Raw genomic sequence first — 21190 nt, 5'->3', positions numbered from 1 at the left:
TAAAGTGCTGTGGTGTTTAGATGCAAAGCCAAGAAAGACACATGTCTTCCCACAAGCTTTTTAAGTTAAGATTTATTTTAAAAAGGCCAGTTGTTTGATGAATGTGAACAAAGGGACGACTCAATCCATCTTCATTCATTCAGTCTCAACAGACTACGTTTTATTCTTGAACAAACAGACTGGACGCAGCATTTAAAGAAATAAATAGTAAAACAATCTCAAAAATACATCACATAAAATAAATCAGCAATGAAGGTGCTGAGTGAAGTTATCGGTCTGTCACAGGAGATTCTCATCCTGCAGCTTCAGAGTTGCAGCAAAAAGCTGACAGAACATCAAGGAGCCATGGCGGAATAGAGTCAGAGGCATGCAGAGAACCAGCCAGTGATCATTGATCTGTGCCACAGTGCTGCTCTTTCCTTCTTTTATTAAGTAAAAACACAGTTCAGACTCAGACCATGTTAAACATACACATAATGTTGAAAACACAGACAGACATGCAGTCTTTGAAGAGCCACCATCAAACCACAACCAAAGCGAACAACGAAAAAAACGAAGGACGTAGTGTGCTCAACTGCACACACAGTACCGTGTTCAGAGAGGGGAACCAGGAAAACTGGAAACAAGGTTAGGGTCACAATAAAAAAAGACAGAGGACCTGCAACTTGAATTTTAATCATGCAGTCATTAATCTGATTTTCCCCAAAGAGATGTTTCAGCTACTGCTAATGTGGAATAAGTCTTGATTTCTCAATTCATTATATCTATTTTATTCATCAGGAACTTTTTTTTTTGTTTTTCTAAGCACCAATGCAATATTTCAAGTGCAAAAATAAAAATGATCTTTTCACATTCATGTGAATGTGTTTAATAGATTCAGTGCTCGCATTCTCTCCTTTGCCTCGTGGTACAAATCACTGAAACTAAAACCCGCTTGCAGATCAGTAACTGTGTAGTAAAACCTCAACAGCAACTTACAAAAGGGAAGACCTTACAACTAAAAGGTTCGACCACTACGTAATTCTGTAAGTATTTTCAGGTCGGTGCCATTGATCGTGTCAGGATCAGAGTGAACATGAGAACAGGTACAAGCAGGAAGGTGGACATTTTAACAACACAATTAGCTGTTTCGACTCCGTAAACTCAGATCAGACAAAAAAAGTCAAAGTACACAGCTATATTTTGTCTTTTGCAGTTCAAATGAGCTCCAGTACACAGACGTGATAGTACTCATGCAGGACACACAGCACAAGACACACAGTGTTGGACTTGAGTAAACAGATAAGCCGTTGGTCCAGTAAGATACCTCTGTTAGTTTGATGCAGTGAGGTGTTAAAATGACGACTGGCAAGCAGCAGCAGAGACATGCCAGTGATTTGTTTATACTCAGACGCAGAGACTCAAAACACCTTCCCTCTAAATAAACCATAGTCATTTTAAGTCAGTTAAAGTTAATTTCACTAAAATCTTTCCACAGAAAACATCAGAATTTCAATTCACCAAAAACAGTTAAAAACATACAATGTGTCCTTCACTAAAATGCAACATGTTTGTGTATAAACAATTAGAAATGAGTAGAGGATCAGCGATTTTGGAGAAGACTTCTAGGTAAAGTAGAAAGCTGAATGCTGACAGTGGTGGAGCACGTTCACGCCGTCACTCAAAGCCCAGCATCACAACTACACTAACGCTGATCGTTTACATCTACGTCACACAAGTAGTTTAAGTAGATCATCTGAAATTAAAACCTTCATTTTTGAGGTAAAAGAAAGAAAAAGAACAGAATCCAGCCTGTTCTTACTTCAAACAAGGCTGTGCCGCGCCGGTAACGCTGGTTAATCCATCAATCACAAAAAAAGGAATGAATTCATGTGTCAAAATAGGCCCACAGACCAGCTTCAGAATATGCCAGGAAAAAAAACAGGAGGAAGTATTAATCTAAAAACGAGTATATTTACCTGCTCAGCAATATTCCACAATGAACTTAAGAGCAAGCTCTGAATAAGATGATGTCATGTAAATCATGTTTATCTTAAACAAATAAGGTTACTGAAGTATTTCCTCAAAAAAAACTGAGATTCAAGTAAAAGCATGTTTTTATATTTACATGGTTGGCATGAACACACAGGGGTCATAAAAAAGTGAACGGAGAAAAGATTTGAACACATCCTTAATATCAATCAACAATATTATTTGTATTCAATTTTTCAAATGAAATTAGTATGTTTTAACATTTTGTTGCAGTGAAGTAAATATTTTTAGTTTTTTGTCCATTGGAGTGATGTATTATCTTCAGAGGGGCTGTTGGATTTATTTTGAGCTGCACTGAAAAAAGAAAAGCTCTGCTAAGAACAGAAGGATTTTCAGCAACATGTCTGTAGTAACGGCTTAGTTTAGCAACTCTTGTCCAAAGTCACTTAAAAATATGCAGACTACGCCACCTAGTGATCAATGTAAGAAAATGCCTCCTCCTGGCTGCAGCACAGAAGTCATGGAAAAGCCTAATTTTCCTTTACACGTTTATGGAATTACGGAAGTACAGAAACAACAATAACAAAGCAAGTCACAGTTTTTTAAAATACTAATAAAAAGACAGTGAGATGATTTGCATGCACACACATCTATGCTCTCTGTTCCCAGAATGAGAATTAAAAATAAAGGTCTACATGTAATAACTTGCTACCTTGAGCAGTTAAAGTACATAAAAACCTCAGCTTTTATTAGAGGAAATACTATAAGCTGTGCGTGATGATGCAGTCTTACCCACATTATGTTGTATATAGCTGATTTATTACACAATAATGACGAGATTTGGAAGCATGTCGCCTTACCACGTACTGTACTTGTTAATAGTGTGTAGGTTGTACCTTCAAAACAGAAAAATGAAACACAACTTTACATTATTTTCAATCTACCAGCTTTTGTAAACGAAGAAAGATTTAGGGACTGACGTAACATTTAGACGTCAGGGTTTTTACCTGATTTCCTGACCCCTGACAGCAGTCAGGTTCTTCCTGGTCTGAAACTGTTTCCTTGTTCAGAGATCTGAGATCTCTCTGAACACCAGTCAGGGCAGAAGAGGAAAGTGCTTTTGGAGTGAGAGAAGCCGACGCTCTGCTTTTTGGGAAAAGTGGACATAATGAGGTTTTAGAGAGATGCAAACTCTGCAGGAGCGGAGAGATGTAACAGGGGTGGAGTCATTAACCTGTTAATTCTCTCCAACATCTGAGCAGGAATATTATAATAAAGTTAAAAATCAGTGTATTTAGAATGAGGTCCATAGTCAGAATATTGCTGTGGATGTAAAAATAACCAGTGTTCCAGTTTCAGAGAAAAGCTAAGACAAGCTTTCCTGAGAAAAGCTCTCCAAGAGCAGAAAGTTCAGGAATTCAGTTCTCTGGTGATTTAAAACACATGCCCAGCAGGTTAATTAGTTATACATACATGTATTCAGCTGCTGCCGTTATGATGCAGGTTTACAACTTTTTCTATGAAAGATTGAATGTAGAGAAATGGACAATTTATATATGACTCCTACTCTTGGAAACACTTTTTAAATAAAAGGATTTCGTGTTGATCAAACCTTCAAATGAATAAATGATTGTAGTGACTGTGGTGTTTTGAGATGCATCAATGTCATATCTGCATGTTAGTCAACCAAAGAAAAAACCTCTGTTATTGATTTTCTGCACACGACATGTCCTTATGTCACCTCTGGTGATTCTGTGGAAACAGGATAGTTTCTGTCTCTCACCACAAACGCCTCTCACCTCCATCTACAGTCTCTGGAATGAGGCTTGGCATTAAAACAGCTGTGACTGGTGTGTCGGAGCGTAAAGGATGTAAAGGATGGCGACAGGAGAGCAGCTTTGACAGGATGACATATCGGAGCCCCTGCAGTAGCTGGTTATCAGAGCATAAACTGTCTGGAAGTCACCGCTTTTTACTGCGGTAACATTTCAAACTATTTACTTTTTAAAGCTTTGTGGGATGTTATAAACATTGCTTTTAAACTATTGAGGATTCAAAACTTCAACAAGGTTCTTTGACAGTTTCAACAAGCATGTGATTGTTTGCCAAAAGCAGAGGAAGATGACTGTTGCACATCAGGCGTGAAGCCGCAGCAGAGAAAAAGAAAACAGAAGACGGATTGTGTGATTTATGCCTCCCAATTACCATCAACTTCATCAACTTCGCTAAACGATTAGTAAGTTCAGTGTCTCGGTGGATTTTGTGGATCAGACTTCATCACACCCTCCCTCCTTCCCCCTCTCAGATCTGTACAAATGAAGGTGGTCCAAATGAAGAAAGAAAGCGCATGTCTTTGACATGAATAGCTGAGTTATCTCTGTTTTTGCTTTTCTTGCCTCCTTTCTCGAGTGAAGCCTGAAGTCAGAGTCAAACAGCTTGGAACACCAAGTGGGTGTGTTTCCCTCCCACACCCCCACTGAGGGCTTCAAACGCATCACTGGAGGATTTTCTGTCGCGTGTCGGGGAGCTTGAGGGCCACCAGGCCGCCGCACACGAGCGCCGCGAAGGCCAGCAGGATGGGGAGGACTTTGGTGATGCCCACGAAGCTGGCGAAGATGGAGCTGCCCAGGACGGCGGCCAGCTTGCACAGAGCATTCAACACACCGAACGCTGTTGCCCTGAGACAAAGAGACAACGCCGGATGTTAGAGGACCACAACTTATTCATTTATCTGAGAGACTTGGAGGCTCTAATGAGACAGGAAACCTGTCAGTATTTCAAAATCATAATACAGTTCTTTTTCTTCTGGCCTCTTCTTCAGTCCACTAATAGATGTTTTAGTACTGGCTGTAAATCCATACACGTCAGAATCAATCAATCAATCAATCAATCAATCAATCAATCAAGCTACTCCTTTCACATGACTGAACACCAGCGGGCCATGCCATCACGCCGCTTCCACCGCAATGTTTGTTTTCATCACTTGAGGAACATTTCCAAGTTGAGAAAAATGGTATCAGTTGCTGATCTGGAATTGATTATTAGGGCCTGAGCACTTAGAGTGCGAAGGCCATATTGTATCTGTAGGAATTTTTTTTTTTTCCTCGTTTTTCTCGTTTTTATTTTTCTGACGAAAGGAGGGCCTTTTTTCCCCCTAAACGTGCCCCAAAAGTCACCAAATTTTGCACGCAAGCCAGGCCTGGCGAAAAATTTTATATTTAATGGTTTGCATTAATGGGCGTCTAATGGCTCAACAGCGCCCCCTTGAGAACTTCGTGCCTCAAGCCCCAAAATACGGTTTGACGTACATGCACAAAAATCGGTACACACCTGTATCATGTCGCAACTTAAAGAAAAGTCTTCTGGCGCCATGGCTGAAACTGAACAGGAAGTCGTCCATTTTGAATTAATCGTGTCATTTTGGCGCAATTTATGCCATTTCTTCGGCCACTTCTTCGCCCGAACCGTAACATGCACTCAGGTGTTATACATCAAAATGTGCATCTCCATCCTGCAACGATGCGCAACAGCGTTACCGTGGCGACGATACCTACCTCTACCTCTACCTCACACTCCACCTGCTTTTTTTTCTGCACTGTTTATCTGTATATACTGTTCATATCCTGTTTATACATATTTTATACATATTTTATACATATCTTTTGTATTTTTTATATATTTTTTATTTCTGACTTTTCAGTCCTTTTACCCCTCCCCTATATGTGTGTATATGTGTGCTGCAACAAAATAAGTTTCCCCACTGAGGGAGAAAATAAAGGATATTCTATTCTATTCTATTCTATAGATGCCAAAAAGCATGCCCCTCCTTCATCTGATTGGTCCATATTTGATAGTTCCTACTTTCTGCCATAACTTTTGAATGGTTTGACATCAAGACTCGTGGGTGGTGTCATTGGACTCGGTTTTGAGTCCTTGAACATAATTGGTGCAAATTAGCCCCGCCCCATCTTCTGATTGGTCGATATTTTATCATCCCTACTTTCAGCCATAACTTTTGAATGGTTTGATATAGAGAGTCGTGGGTGGTGTCATCCACTAAATGTCCAGGCCTGAAGAATCTACATGCAAGTCATACAAGCTTCCACTGCAGCCTGAACGTGCACAAGGGTGCGAGGGCCCGTTCATCGCTGCTTGCAGCTTTAATTCATGCTTTTATTTCTTCTCGGCTTGCTATTTGTTTTTCTGTCATTTTTTTGTTTTAACACTCTTTGTCGGCTCCAGACCGTTCACAATGCTGCAGCAAGACTTTTAACAGAAACTTCTTTAACAGCTCACATCACTCCAATCTCTGTCTTCACTTCATTAGTTACTGTCAAGTTCAGAACCGATTTTTTTAATTTTGATGTTAACATTTAGAGCATCACATGGTCTGGACCTTCAGTACATTACATGCCTCTTGACCCTGTACTCATCTAGCTTTTCTCTCCGTTCCATGGGCCAAAACCTCCTCATGATCCCTACAACACGTTTTAAAACTTGGTGGACATTTCCATTCAGGCCGTAGCCCTCAGACAGTGAAACATCCCTGTCCTATCCTGCCCCTTACTCTTGTACAAGTTGACTTACTATTTGATCTGTGTTCTTTCCCTTTGTGAAGCACTTTGTGATTTTACCTGTGAAAAGTGGTACATAAATAAAGCTTATTTACATGTGTGATAAATGATGTGATCATGAGCTTCCTCCCCCCCTTTTTTAACTCTTTTACATTGCTTTCTTTTGTCCAAGTTTCAGACCTTTGTGTTTTTTATTCATGAAGTTGTCTTTAAGGGGCAGCCTTTTACATTCACACCCTTTCTTCTCCTTTTCCCACAGTTTTGTGACATGTAAGAGATTGTGAGTACATCTGCTTCCACCAAGGAGATAGACTGCGTTTCCATGCATCAATAACCCTTTTAAAACCCGAATATTGGCAATAAACCGATTTTGCACGGCCATGTAAAAACCAATAACCCCTTTAAATAACCCGAATTTGCTCATATTCGGCATTTTAAAAACCCGAATATGACCCCTGGGATACTCCTTTTAAAACCCGAATATTTGGTCATGTAAACGCCTAACGGAATATCCTATGAATGAATTTGTTTTCTGCACATACTCTGTTTGCAAGGAATCCTGGTCTTTTGAGTCCAGGAAGTTCTTATAAACATGGAGAAACACAACACCAGGAGGAGACTAATCACTTCATAAATGTAATGAAGGATATGAACATTTTGGCATTTGTAGACGGTAGAAAGATAGAAGGATAGCGAGATTCAAAAGAAGGTGAGCAAAAAGTTGCGCGAAGCAGCATTTGTTTTGAATTTGGATACAGGAAGAAGAAGCGGAAATGACGGGAATTACTTCATGATGTTCTCCACACATCGCTGGTTTGATCCAGATATCCCGAATGATTAATTACCATGTAAACGGAATATTCCGAATGTTTCAGTAACCGGAATATTAGCAATAACCCGAATTTTGACTGCATGTAAACGTAGTCATAGTTTGTAGGTAATACATGATTGATGTCGTTATGAACAGTAACGAGACACTGCCTCTCGTGTACATTATTAAAGCTCTGAACGTGGCACAGTCGGAGTTAAGAAGTCACGAGGAAGGCAGCTTTGTGCTTCTATTTACTGCAAATATTTCTTTCCCTGGGTTTGACAGTTACAGAAAAAAAAACGTTTCTCATGTATAAACTTTTGCACAGTAAATGTGTACCAAGTGCACTACCTTTTTGAAGTGGGGTAGAGCTCCACAGTCACAACTTCAATTCCGTTCCACGCAGCCGCACAGACACCACAAAATAGACACTGCAGAGCAATCATGGCTGGTTGGCTGAAGCTCAGGAACAGGAAGAACGTGCAGCCAGCAGAAATAAGCATGGATCCACCTGAGGAGGTCAGAGGTCATCTGTAACGCAGCTGTACAGTGTAAAACCTTCAACAATCATCACATTGGCAGCAAAGCTCCAGATGTTACCTATGATCTTGACCCTGCCGATTTTCTCCATGAAGAGCGCTGACATGATGTTGCCTGGCAACACAGCCAGACTGCCCAGGAAGCTGACCAGGTAGATGAGCACGTCGTTTTCCTCCATCGTGTCCAGGTGGCATCCATGTTTGTTGTGTTTAAATGTTGTGTTCTCCATCCTGGAGTCGATGAACTTCTCCTCCCATAGGTCTGCAGAGAGCAGGAGGAGATTCAGAGGGTTCTGGAGGGACCGGAACGAGTGACCAGTGACCAGTGAGCAGCCTTTACTCTGCTCTGCAGCTCAGACACAACGGCTTTATCTTTGGCTGGTTCACTGTCTCAACTTTAAATCTGTCTCCATATATTTTTATATTATATATCATATATTCAACTCAAGGACAACTAGGACCTGCTGATGACACTATGGGCCCGATTTACTAAAGGTTTGCGTGCGTAAAAACGTGTGCAAACTTGACATCACCCGCAAACCAATGTGCGAGCTGATCTACTAACAGCGTGCAAAGAGGATTGCGCCTCTCAAATGAACAAAATAGCACATGCTGTTCATTTAGTACTTTTGCCCTGATGAATAATCAATATGGGGCGTACCTGCCAGAAATCGCTAAATACTGGGAGGGGAAAATGCAAATATCTCCATTTACCACACGCAATGAGATTTACCAAGCCTGAAAGTAATTGCGGGGATTGTGATTGCGTCTGTATTTAATACGTTCGAAAGGAAGGTGCTAATCTCCACATGCAAAAGGAGAAATATTTTTATTTGAATGTTAAATCGAGTATTATTCAGCAAAAGGTTGCCACAGGAGGCACATTCATTTTTTTATTTGTGATAATAAATAAATCACGTGTTTTCATGGAGAAAATAGTGTTTCTTATTGTGCGCCTATACTTGTTCTGCAGTCTTCATACCCCGGTGTTGTGCCGTATTCAGCACCCCTGCCGTGAAAAGCACCCCCTCGTCTGACAAAAATTATATTCTCCTTCCGTGTCACGTTCTGTTTAGCGTCCAGTTTTGTGTTAATGATTCATGTTTAAATGCGCTCATGGATTCCACAATAGTCATACTTTCCCACAATCACAGTCACAGATAACAAAAATCAGGTAAATGGTTATTGATGTCATTAATTAATAGCCTGCATGTGTTTGTGTGAGTGTGTATATATAAATATATTGAAGTGTCAGTGTGTTGTTTTTTTTCTTGGTCTACTTATCATTGAATATACGAGGGGGTGCTTTTCACGGCAGGGGTGCTGAATACGACACAACAATTTGCCTCTTCCACTAATATCTCTAACTCCAACTCGTCAAATTTCATTTTGCGCTCGCAAACCGTAAGACGCGCAACACCTCATTTAAATACCGTACTGCTGTTTGCACCTGTTATGAATTGCGCACGCAATCTTAGTTGATCACCCGCAAAACACACAACAACAGCACGTGCAAACTTTTTCAGTGCACACGCAATTTAGTACTCTTTATTTAGGATCTTAGTAAATCAGGCCCTAAGTGTGTTGGAGTTCTTTTTTCGATTTTACTTTCTCAAAAATAAATGTGTTACAAAGTTGTTGATGTGGTAACAGGAAATCAAGATAAGAAGAATAAGTAATTTTCTTCAGGACTAAAAAAAAGGGATTCACAAAAAACTTGACAATGACATGTTTGGTGAAGTTATTTTCCTTAAAGTCACATGTCCTGCAGCGTTTCCACTGTGCGCGTGTACATAACAGTGTTGAGGCGTTAATGAGTTGACAGGTAGTAAAAAGTTTTTGACATTTTCAAAAAGCTGCCTGGTTAATGTTTTAAAATGAGCAAGTAAAAATGATTGATCAACACATAACTGGTGGTGGAACTGGGGGGTGTTTCTACATTAAAAAAATATTTTAAAAACTTTATAACCCTATTTAAGAAGACCATTTCAGCATTTTTTCCACCACCAACTTCTTTGATTAAAGTTAAACTGCAGTTGCAATAATAGTGTGTAGGTGGACTGAATTTGTGGGTTTGTAATAGAAATAATACACACATTTTAAGATCTCAAGACCATTTCTGAGGGCAAACTAGGACACCTCCCCAGTGGAGGCTGACAGATGTGACTGTGCAGGTTGACTTCAGATGGGAGGTATTAACAGTCAGTGACTGTTAATAATATATTTATTCAAATCTGTTCTGAGAGGTGAAGCACCTCAGGAGTCTTAGCTCTCTTACCTGACACATTTTTTTCTGGCACTTACAAATGATGGGCTATTTTTGCTCTACTGACTCCAAGACAGATGTCACAAAAGGACAGTTACTGAAAAACATTCAATGTTCTGAATAAAGCTTTTCATTTTACCTCAGAATCATGCACCTCTATCTGTGGAGCAGAGCTCCAACACTCCCACCCACCGCCCCAGCTGAACCCACCTGTGTTGTTGAAGACGGTGGAGCGGATGGTGCAGTTCTCAAACACTAGGTCTGTGGACCTGATGTCCTCAAAGAGACAGTCTTCAAACAGAGAGTCCTCAAACTTCACTGACTTCAGCTCTATACTGATGAACCTATGAGGATGGGATGGGACACACAGACCAACAGGCACAGAGATGGCCTTTCTCATTTCTGACTTGTGTTCTTGGGAATTTGACCTCAAAATATTGTGGATGGAACCAGTGCTCTGAGCCTGCTGTGGAAACATGGAAAAATGTCAATCCTGTCTGCTTTACTTCAACTCCGCTTCCAGTTTCCAAACATGCTCATTTGGATATATGGCTTTGTGTCCAGCCAGTAAGCATCCAGCATCAGCCCTGAGTAGAATACCCTCATCTTAGTAGCTCTTTAGGATCCCATACTGTACATGCCTCGTTATTTTTAAATGCATGCAACTTTGGAGAAATAGTCATTACTTTCACCTGTTTTGTTTACAGTGGTATTTGTGCAGGAAAGAGAACGGCTCCTGCACAAAGGTCACGGTTTGATCATGAACTTCAGCGTAAAGTTTTCTGTGCATTTAAACTCAAAAGATACACTATAGATACACTTCAGGTGGAGCTTTGTTTGGTTTATTACACACACACACACACACACACACACACACACACACACACACACACACATAGTCACTTAGTCACATGCATATACACACACACACACACACACACACACGCAGGATCATATACATACACACACACACACATAGACATACACACTGGCTTGTTCACCTGCATGCTGGTTCGTGCTTTGTTTTGTGGTTTTTTGTTGCAGATTTCTAGTGCTTGACGTGTGTCTCCGTGTGTTCCTGCTTCCTGGATTGGCAGTGGAGGTCGTCACCCCCCCCCCCCCCCCCAAAAAAAAAAAAAAAAAAAAAACACTGGGTTTGTATGTATATTTATGTATGTGTACGCATATGTGTGCGTATATATATGTATATATATTAAATATAGTAATAATGCACATATATTTACTTTTGGTTTCTACCGGCATGGTATCAATCATTAATATGTGTGCAGACAAGGTTAAAAAAAAAAAAAACTCAAAAGATAAACTGTGTTGCTAAACTTGAAAGACTCAATATTACTGACCCGTACAAAACTCCGGGAATACTTTTTAAAAGCATTGAAACTGCCGAACCTCCAATATCCTGCCATCTACAACTACCTGATCAACTTTCCTTCGTCCTACAGAGATTCTATCAAAAATGACAAAAGCCTGGAGGCTTCTTCAGGGTATAATGTATACATGTACATTATACCCTGGATTTGTGAACAACATTCAGTTTAAAGGATTATTTTATCATGACTGGAAGGGTAAGCAGCACTTCCTTCATTTAATTAACGAAGGGCTAAATAGAAGGCACAACACCAACACAGTCAGTGTCGGCTAATTTAATCGGCATGTTAATTGGAATCAAAAGTTAGTGTGGGTTTTCGCACAGATACATTTGACTGTATTTACTGTGTGAATTAATATTTTAAAGGCAACACCTCATGGATTATTTTCATACTTCTATGATAAACTGTTATCATGGAGGTGCCTTTATTTATTTATTTATTTTTAAGGTGAGTCATTTACAAAGATTAAATGACCCTCATATGAAGTCATGTGTCGGGGTCAGAAATGAAGGTCTTGTGCCTATGCTCACTGCAGCTGCACAGCAGGATTTGGTGGCAGCTTTTCTTATGTGTCAGTTGTCTTGATTGCACGTTTTATGGCATAAATCAGTTTATGTTGCCTCTCTGGATCTTTACGAATCTGATAAAAAGCTCTTATCTGTTCCCCTTTTTCTAATATTCTGGCATCCTGGTGCACGAGAGTGTTGGATGCTGGGAATTCTGACGTCACGGCCCGGAGCTCTATTGTGAGCTACCCAGCTACCTAGTGAGAAATCTTCCTGTCATGTGATCTTAGCCAGAAACTGTGAGGAACTTTAAAACATAATAAAAATCCCCAAGAACACAAGTGAAGATAAGAGCGCAGACTGAGAAAGGCATCTGGGATAAATGGTCCCACTTCTTTTGCTGCAGAATGGACAGAAAAGTGCTGTAAATTCAACATACACTGCTCAAAAAGCAGTGTGTGTTGGACTGATGGTGAAATGATCATTCCCATGACAACGTAGTGAATTACTTTAGCCCATTCTGTCTGTTTCATTCAAGAAAATGCAAAGAAGTCTAAAAAAAATCAGAAATATAAAGATTATTGAAACATCAATATTTCAATCCTTTATATCTGCAAGCCCAGAGATGACGATAAGAAAGACATTTAAATATATCTTCTAGCAGTTGATTGCTGGTGCTCTGTGACTGATGTGGAGGGCAGCGGGATGGGCCTCCGTCCAGCCAAGAGCTTTAGAGGTGCTCAATAGTGCAAAAAATACACTTTGATTTTCGGTTTGAAATTCTACACAGACTTTTTCAGACACAAAAGGCTGCAGCAAACTTCTAATGGCACCGTTTTATTCAACTGCCATTATTTCCATGGACGACCTCCTCTGTGTATGATTCTGATGATGTGGCTGCAGTATTTCAGGCTTGGCCTAATTATGTAAATGTAACTGCAAAAGCCCACAGAAGAGCTTCAGGGAGCTCATTCAGATGTGACGCCAACATGTTTAGCTCCACAACATTAATAAAAGCTGCACACTGTATATCTGAAGGGGTTTTAGTAGATCTTTAAAAATAAAAAAATGAATGCGTCTTCTTCCACCCACATGCACAGTAAACACCCAGCACGTGCAGAAGACTGAAGTTCACAGCTGAGGGTGTGAAGCTCCTTGAACCTTCAGTGTGCAGCTGGATGAGTTTGCGTCTGCACACAAACAACTCAAGTCCTATGAACGTCAGTTACATTCAGCATGCTCACGTCAGATACCAACACAGGCTACAATAAATGAGTGATGCACGTAGGGCTGGACAATTCAATATCAATATATATCACAATATACTTTTATTCAATAACGGTGATATGAGTTTTAAACACATTTACGATATTTCGATATAGATTACAGTCTATAATTACAGCGTTTCACTCACTGAAGTTCACGGGGCAGACGATTCAGGCCTGTTGCTTTTTGTGCATGGCTTTTTATTCTGTGTTTAGTGATTTTGTCTTGTTTGTTTTTGGCCTGTCAGTGTGTTATTGTGTCTTGTGTTATTAATGTTGATGTTACTGTTGCTGCTTCATTCTGTTTCTGTTTTCGTTTGTAGCAATTGTCTGTTGTTGAACTTATGTTAACCTGTGTGTGTATGTATTTTAGCTTAGTTTTTTACCTTTTAATCTTTATTCTGATATAGCCTTTTTATTCGGAAATGTTTTATTGATTGTATCTAATAATTTTTCTTTTAGGTTGACTATTTTTACACCAGTCCAGGGACAAAATAGCCTTTTTGGCTAATTCCGGCACATTTTACATTCGTTTAAATGTGTTATTAATGTGCATTGTCCCTGTTATCTAAACCTTTAAAAAAAAAAAAAAAAAAATTCAAGCTGAACAGAGACGCTGCAACCCATTGGCTACGTGAGTGATGAGCTACGCCGCAGACACGGAGCCTGAGATCAGCTGTTTTGAATTCCCTGCTGTGAGGAGTACACGTCACAGTAAACCGCTTCGTGCTAGTGATGTTCCATAACACCGATTTCCTTTCCGATCCAATATTGAGTAAAATTCAGGCTGGTATCGGCGATACCGACTCGATACCGATACATTGTGCAAATACACCTAATGTGCCTGGTAAACTAATCATCCCCCAACGTGGAGTGCGCTCTTATGATTGGCTGAAACAAAGGAAGATACCTGATTGGCTGCAGATCCTTCCGTGTTTAAAAAAACGCATTTGTGCATTGAGGCACGTCCAGGGAGTCTCAAAAGTCACACACAAATGAAGCGCAGCCCATAGATCACAAACCGTTTGTAAATCAGGTTATATTTGTGTGTGCATCAGAAATACATTTGTGTATCTTAACCTACACACATGTGAATTGTTCTGTGCATTTGTGAATCAGCTTGTGCATTTGTGACTTTTGAGACTTTTCTTGCTCCATAGTTCCATTACACCAGCTATTACTGTAATATTGACAAAGTTGAGAGTTTAAAGTTTATTTGATCATGATGTCATATTTCTTTGTTTGAAGACTAAATACAAAAAAAAGGTAAATATTCACAGTTTTTATTCCTAAAATGTTATTCTTGAAGAGTTTCATAGACTACAGACATCTGTTGTGGGCATTCTTGGCAGTTTTTCTGAGGCTTTCATATTTATATCGATATCAGAATTATATTGTATCGACCGAAAATAAATGTATATCGTGATACACGTTTTGGCCATATCGTCCAGCCCTAGATGCAGGATATAAACACACACCTAATGATAACATCTTCAGTGGAATCAAGTGTTGGAAGTGTTTTTCTAAAGCTGTGCTGCCTTCACAACTTCACAAAATCTAAGCCCATGAAGTTAAAACAGACATTTTCCAACTTTAGCTTTACTGTCTTTATAATGTAAGTTATAAATACATAAAAATAGAAGTGGTTATACAATACAGTGAGTGGCAGTCATACTGTAAATAAACCGGTTCAAATAGAAAAACAATGTCCTCAGATCTGATCCCCCTCTTATCTGAATCTCAGGGTGTGTGTGTGTGCGTGCGTGCGTGCGTGCGTGCGTGCGTGCGTGCGTGCGTGCGTGCGTGCGTGCGTGCGTGCGTGCGTGCGTGCGTGCGTGCGTGCGTGCGTGCGTGCGCTCTGCACAGACTTACTTGTCTTTGATGAATTCTCCCTCTTTGTGAATTTGGTTCTCCAGAGAAAAGTTAAAGACGTAGTTCTCAACTCGTTCTCTGTAGAAGATCTGAGAAGGGAGAGAGCAACGTAAGCATGTGATGATATTGAGGGGAATTGTTTGGTCTGTTTGGACATCCAGGCAGTCCAGGAGTTTATTGAAGGGTTTCAGTCAGCTTTTCTGGATGTCCTGTCTAAGAGCCAGCAGACAGATTTGTAAATGATGTGAAAAGGTTTTTTTTTTCTGGCAGCCAACATTACATTTACAGTCAGTAAAGATTAGCATGGAAGCATGTTTTGTTTCACTCACAGTGCTGACAGATCAGATGCATCATCAGCTAGAGAAGTCAGCACAAAGTTAAATCATTTATATTTAATGTAAGTGCATTTGTAATCTCACATCTAAGCATATTGGTTCTATTAAAACAAACTCTGGTCTGTTTTTCCAGCTCAGAGTAGCTTGTTGAAGCTTTTCTTAGACCTGTCAGTGAGAAAAAACTGACAGGAATAACTTAAAGTTAAAGAGAGAGAGAGATGGAATGATAGACTGGACTGGAAATCCAACACAGATGTTGTGTACAAGAAAGAGATGAGCAGACTCTTCTTTTTGAGATCTTTTAATATTGGCAGAGGTTGAAGATCTTTTATCAGTCTGTCGTCTCCAGTGTGCTGGGGAAGCAGCATTGGAGCCAGCAACACTTACAGACGGAACAAACTCATAAAGGAGGCTGGCTCCACCATAGAGTGCAAACTGGACAGTTTTGAAACTGTGGTAGAAAAGGTCACTGAACAAACTGGTATCCATCATGGATAACCCCGACCACCCTCTCCATCACATACCGGTCAGATGGCGAAGCTACTTCCCAAATAGACGGAGACAGCTCTGCTGTCATACGGACAGATACAAGAAATGTTCAATAACTCACCTCTGGCAGACAGGGAACAGCCCGAATAGTCAACATGTTTTACCTGCTGCTTTTATTCAGTTGCTATTTTATGTTCCATGTTATGTTAAAATGTGCAATATAGCCCATTTCTGTTTTTTAAAACTGGAGTCTTAGCATCATGACCTTCTCCATGACCTGCTGGTTCCACTCCCTCAGCACCCAGAACAGGAACAGACTGCAGGGCATCATTATGCTCAAAAATCATCGGCCTGCCGGTCAGAACCCTGTCACAGGTTTTTAACCAACAGGCCCTCAGTCAGGCAGCTAAAATTATTATTGACCCCTCCCACATACTTCACCCCGCATTTCAGTGGCTCCCCTCCAGGCGGCGCCTCCGCTGCATCACCTGCAGGACTGAGAGGAGGAGAGCCACTTTTGTCCCAAAAGCTACTCTGCTTTATAACTCCAGCTGCTAAACACCACATCCCCCATATTCTTTGTTTGTACATACGATACATGCCTTATTTATCTGCATTCATTTTATTTCATTATTTTATTCGGTACTTTCAACGTCATGCTGCTTAGTTGTTAATTGCCCGTCGGGGATAAATAAAGTTTTTCTGAATCTGAATCTGAATCTGAATCTGTCTTCTTCACAGATCAACTTCTCCATTGCAAAAAAAAAAAAAAAAAGCAGAATTTTTAAAAAGCTCACCGGTAATCCAATTTTGTCTGTGACATTTAAAACCGTGTGTGTGCGTGTATGTTTCTCACCTTCACTTGGGCCTCGTACTGCTGATACTGGAGGTGTTTGATCATGTCGGGGAACCACACACTCAAGCCGTAGTAACTGTTACATGACACATACAAGTCAGACCCATTTTTCCCTCAAAAATGAAGGAAATATTAAAGTGGAAATTGACTGAAAAAAATGAACCAACAAAAAAAAGCTGTAATCATAATAACAACAATAAAAGCAGTATGCAGCACTGATTGGGCCCTCGCACTAGTCACCATGAAGCTACGGTGCTATGAGTAAACTGTAAGCAAATAAGAGCATATTGATATTCTCAGGGTGGGGACTTTACCAGAGGAAGGGCAAGCAGAATTTTCATGCCAGAGCATCACAGTTCGCTAGAGCACCATGGGTGGGTCCAGTGACAAAAAATTACTTTTATCTCTTCATTAGATTCAACAACATATTAAGTATATTTTAGGAGGTTTGCCATCTCTGACGATTGTGCAGCATTGAAACAGCACTGACAAACGTCTTCACTTATATTTATTTCAACGGTGATTCAGCTGAAACGTCTTAGTTTCTGACTATCACTGCTCTGGTGAAATTGATGATTGTGAACTCTTGGCTAGTTTTTAAAGTCAACATTAAATGTAATCAATTTCACAACCAAGTCTTAAATAATGCTACTAATAAACCCAAGGTAATAAAAAACCTTTGTTCAAAACAAAGAGACAAAACGTGACGTCAAACCGGAAGGGCAGTCCTTTCAAAAAGCTTATAAATATATATCTCAGATAAAACCGACCAGTATTAGGTCGAATCATGTCACCGTGAGAATATCTTAAACTGTAAAATGTGGTTTACTTGGTGATGGAAAAGCAGTAAACTGATGAAAAAGGTTGTTTTTCTTTTTGTATTGTTTTTCCTAAACTGGCTACACAACATGATGCTGATAATTGTGAACCAACCTGAAGGCCAAGCAGAACCAGATGATGGCCATGAAGAGAGTTCCTAATCTCAGCTCTGCAGACAGCAGCGACGCCATGTTTCTAAGTACCTGAGAAAAACACAACACTCTCATCACTTCAGATTTACGTCACCAGGCAACTTTATTTATTTAGCAGGCTCTGTTAACCAATCAGATCCTACTGTAATAAGCTTTAAACACAGAGGTGGTTAGAAGACAATCAGCAGCTGAACGAAGTCACCTCAAAGGCACCTTCAAAGTTCAGTTATGAAAAACTGTAATTCTATAGACATTGTACATACAAATATGCAAAATACTACAGACTTAAAGAAAAACGTTGCGCTAATGGTTTAAACGATGGTCCAATCTGTCCATGACACGTGAAGACAAATCAATCAAAATTTGTTCCATCAACCTACAGAAAATTTTGAAAAATAGAAAATAAACCCAAGTCGTTGAATTAATACTATATACTACTTATAATTGTATATTTATACTGCAATTATAACTGAATATTACAAAATACATCTGGTGGGAATATAACAGAGATGTGCTTGTGAGTTTTAAACCAGTCAGCTTGGACAAATCTGGTTGTTTACCCCTGGTGTGTGTGCGTGCGTGCGTGCGTGCGTGCGTGCGTGCGTGCGTGCGTGCGTGCGTGCGTGCGTGCGTGCGTGCGTGCGTGCGTGCGTGCGTGCGTGCGTGCGTGCGTGCGTGCGTGCGTGCGTGCGTGCGTGCGTGCTAGTCAGACCTTTACAGAATCAGAAGTTGGAACTGGCACAAGAAATGAGATGTGAAATATATGTACAGTAAGAACCTCAAAGGAGAGATAAGATCAGAATCAATGATCACATCACGTCTGCAGAGGGTGACCACAGGAGACAAGGAAACTGATATTTGAGCTTCAACAACTGATATCACAGCCTTGACTCGACTTTTAGAAGAACTTCTTCTGAAGGCATCTTCTTTGGACTTGGTTTCATTCAGGTTTTATTGATATAGGTTAGCCACAGCCTCCAAGAGCATTGAAAATATTTGACATTTTAAGGTTGTTTCTGATAAACAAATCATGGCTTTTTGGTGGTTTTTAACAAATGAAGAACAACCTAACAACCCACCTTTAGATTTTTTAGTTTGGCGGCAGTAGGAGCAGGTTGTCCAATGATCGGAAGGTCGGCGGTTCAAATCCAGCTCTTTCCCAGTTGCTGTCGTAGTGTCCTTGGGCAAGACACCTTACCCACCTTGCCCCGTGTGAATGTGTTTGAATGTTGGTGGTGGTCGGAGGGGCCGTTTGGCGCGATATGGCAGCCACGCTTCCGTCAGTCTGCCCCAGGGCAGCTGTGGCTACAAACGTAGCTACCACCACCAGTGAGGATGTGTATGAATGAATAATGATCTCTGTAAAGCACTCTGGGTGCCTTGAAGGGTGCTATATAAAACCAAGCCATTAATTATTAAAGGGTTCATTTCAAGTGATAAAACCTCGAATGAACCTTTTCATTTAAAACATGAAGAAGCTGAGCTGTCATACTAAGGTTTCAGACTCCACTCAAACACAGTGATGTGTGATGTGTTAACTTCAGGTCCAGCCAGTTCTAGTTTGTGTCTTTACTTACCAGTTTACAGAGAGTGAGAGAGCGCACAGCCCATCGCTGCACAGGTGTTCCTGTTGCACTCTGGATCTCGATGAACTCATCTTCGGCCGTTTTTGGGGCCTTGATGTGAGTCACCTGAGGAAAACCACAGAGGCAACACATAAAAAGTGCAGGTGGAAGCTCATCTGAACCAAACAGAGCTTACTCCGTGATCTGTGGCGCTGCTCTTTAAAACAGAACACAGTTACATTTATTGGGATACTTATAGCCCACACCAAGTGCTTGAGGAGATGCATAATCTTTCTATTGAAGATCGCCACTTCAGAAAACTGCTTTTTAATATACTGTACATACAGTTAATTTCACTTCAGACTTCAAACCAGAGCCAATGAGATTTTAAGTTTTCAAGTGAATGCTCCCAGATGAGTACAGAGTTTGCAGCTGTGATTTCAGCCTTGTTTCAGCCTCTGACATAGATCTGCTTGAGAAATCCAAGTCCATGCATGTGCAAACTTATCAATTTGTCAAAGTCTTTCGAAATTATATTCTTTACTGATAGAAAGTACTGATTTGACCAAAATGTAATAGACAATATGCAAACTACAGCTTCTGTAGTATTCAGAACTTGTCACAATGGTGTACTAACACCAAATACACATTTTCAGTATGTATTTTCAGTATGCCACATATACGCTATCCCATAATCAACCTATTTGTTATATTAATACGACTATAAATCAAAACAGAGATGACTCCATGATGTAAGGGTCGTGTGTGGTTGTAAGATGTTACAATGTCACTTTAATGTTCTAAGTTCTTTTCTCTGTAGGCACAAATTGACAAAGTTTGATTTGCAGTTACAACCACCTTTGAACATAATCTAGCAAATCAAAATCTTGTTGGCTCTAAAATGAGTCCGTAGAGAGACTGTTTTTTGGTTTAGAAAATGTAGTGATAACGTATATAACTGAAGAAAATGAAGCTGTGTAAAAATGTTCAACCTGGTATTTTCTCCAAACACTTTCATGTTTGAGGGTTTTTTTAGACAGAAAAGATTCTGAGAGCAAGCTGTCCATCATCTGCTCCCGTTTACTTTACACTCACATGCTCAATGATCAAGTCTTTCCCACTTTCTGAACAGTTTTCTCACCCAAGTCCTCTCAACAGATTTGATTTCATTTTGAAGTTGTGAGTCCATCAAGGACTTTGTGATCTCATGATTTTGAGTTGTTATATGATACTCACAGTGAACACCTTCTCTGGCTGTCCCTTGGCTCTCCAGTTGGTGTCATGGACCTGCTTCAGGATCATCCACGCCTCGTCGTGTTTGGCATTCTGCTCCACACATACAAACACAACCGTGTATACGGCTGCTGTGAGCAGTTCTGTTCAAGGGTCCAACTGTTCAACTGAGGTCAGTTTGACATCGCCGAGATCAACACAAGGACGTTTCAGACAGATGCATCCAGCTGCTGCTAACTAACCCCTGGACTATCACAGCAGTGTGAATACTTACACTCACTGATGGGTAGGGCTGTGCGATTAATCGATTTTAAATCTAAACCGGATTTATTCATCACAATCGAGAAAAAAAAGGAAAATCGGAAAATCGATTTTCCTTTTTTGCAGCTGGCTGCATTACAGACAGAGCTCGTCTAGTCATCTTTGTTTGGTCAAGAAAATTGTAAATGTTGTCACTTTACTAAACTCAAGGAGGATTTACAGTATCTTTCAATTGAACTTCATTCCCAATAGGGACATTTGTTTGCTATTTTTCTTTAAAAATAA

The 21190-nt window shown here is 40.2% G+C and overlaps 1 protein-coding gene across 2 annotated transcripts in view; it reads right to left on the bottom strand.

Annotated features, from left to right (window-relative positions):
- Nucleotides 1–134: 134 nt before the first annotated feature.
- LOC133444400 (synaptic vesicle glycoprotein 2B-like) overlaps nt 135–21190 on the bottom strand; it is a 62605-nt gene continuing 41549 nt past the window's right edge. For both annotated transcript variants that reach the window (XM_061722162.1, XM_061722161.1), the window contains exons 7-15: nt 20648–20737; nt 19424–19537; nt 17809–17897; nt 16876–16951; nt 15196–15284; nt 10372–10505; nt 7957–8157; nt 7708–7867; nt 135–4649 (exon numbers count right to left, since the gene is read on the bottom strand). In XM_061722162.1, coding sequence (XP_061578146.1) covers nt 4466–4649; nt 7708–7867; nt 7957–8157; nt 10372–10505; nt 15196–15284; nt 16876–16951; nt 17809–17897; nt 19424–19537; nt 20648–20737 — 1137 coding nt within the window. In that variant the 3' untranslated portion in view covers nt 135–4465. The remainder of the gene's footprint in view (nt 4650–7707; nt 7868–7956; nt 8158–10371; nt 10506–15195; nt 15285–16875; nt 16952–17808; nt 17898–19423; nt 19538–20647; nt 20738–21190) is intronic.

The sequence above is a fragment of the Cololabis saira genome, chromosome 5 (genome assembly GCF_033807715.1).
Source record: "Cololabis saira isolate AMF1-May2022 chromosome 5, fColSai1.1, whole genome shotgun sequence".
NCBI lineage: Eukaryota > Metazoa > Chordata > Actinopteri > Beloniformes > Belonidae > Cololabis > Cololabis saira.
Note: the sequence above shows the minus strand (reverse complement) of the source record. Positions and strands in the feature narration are given on the sequence as shown.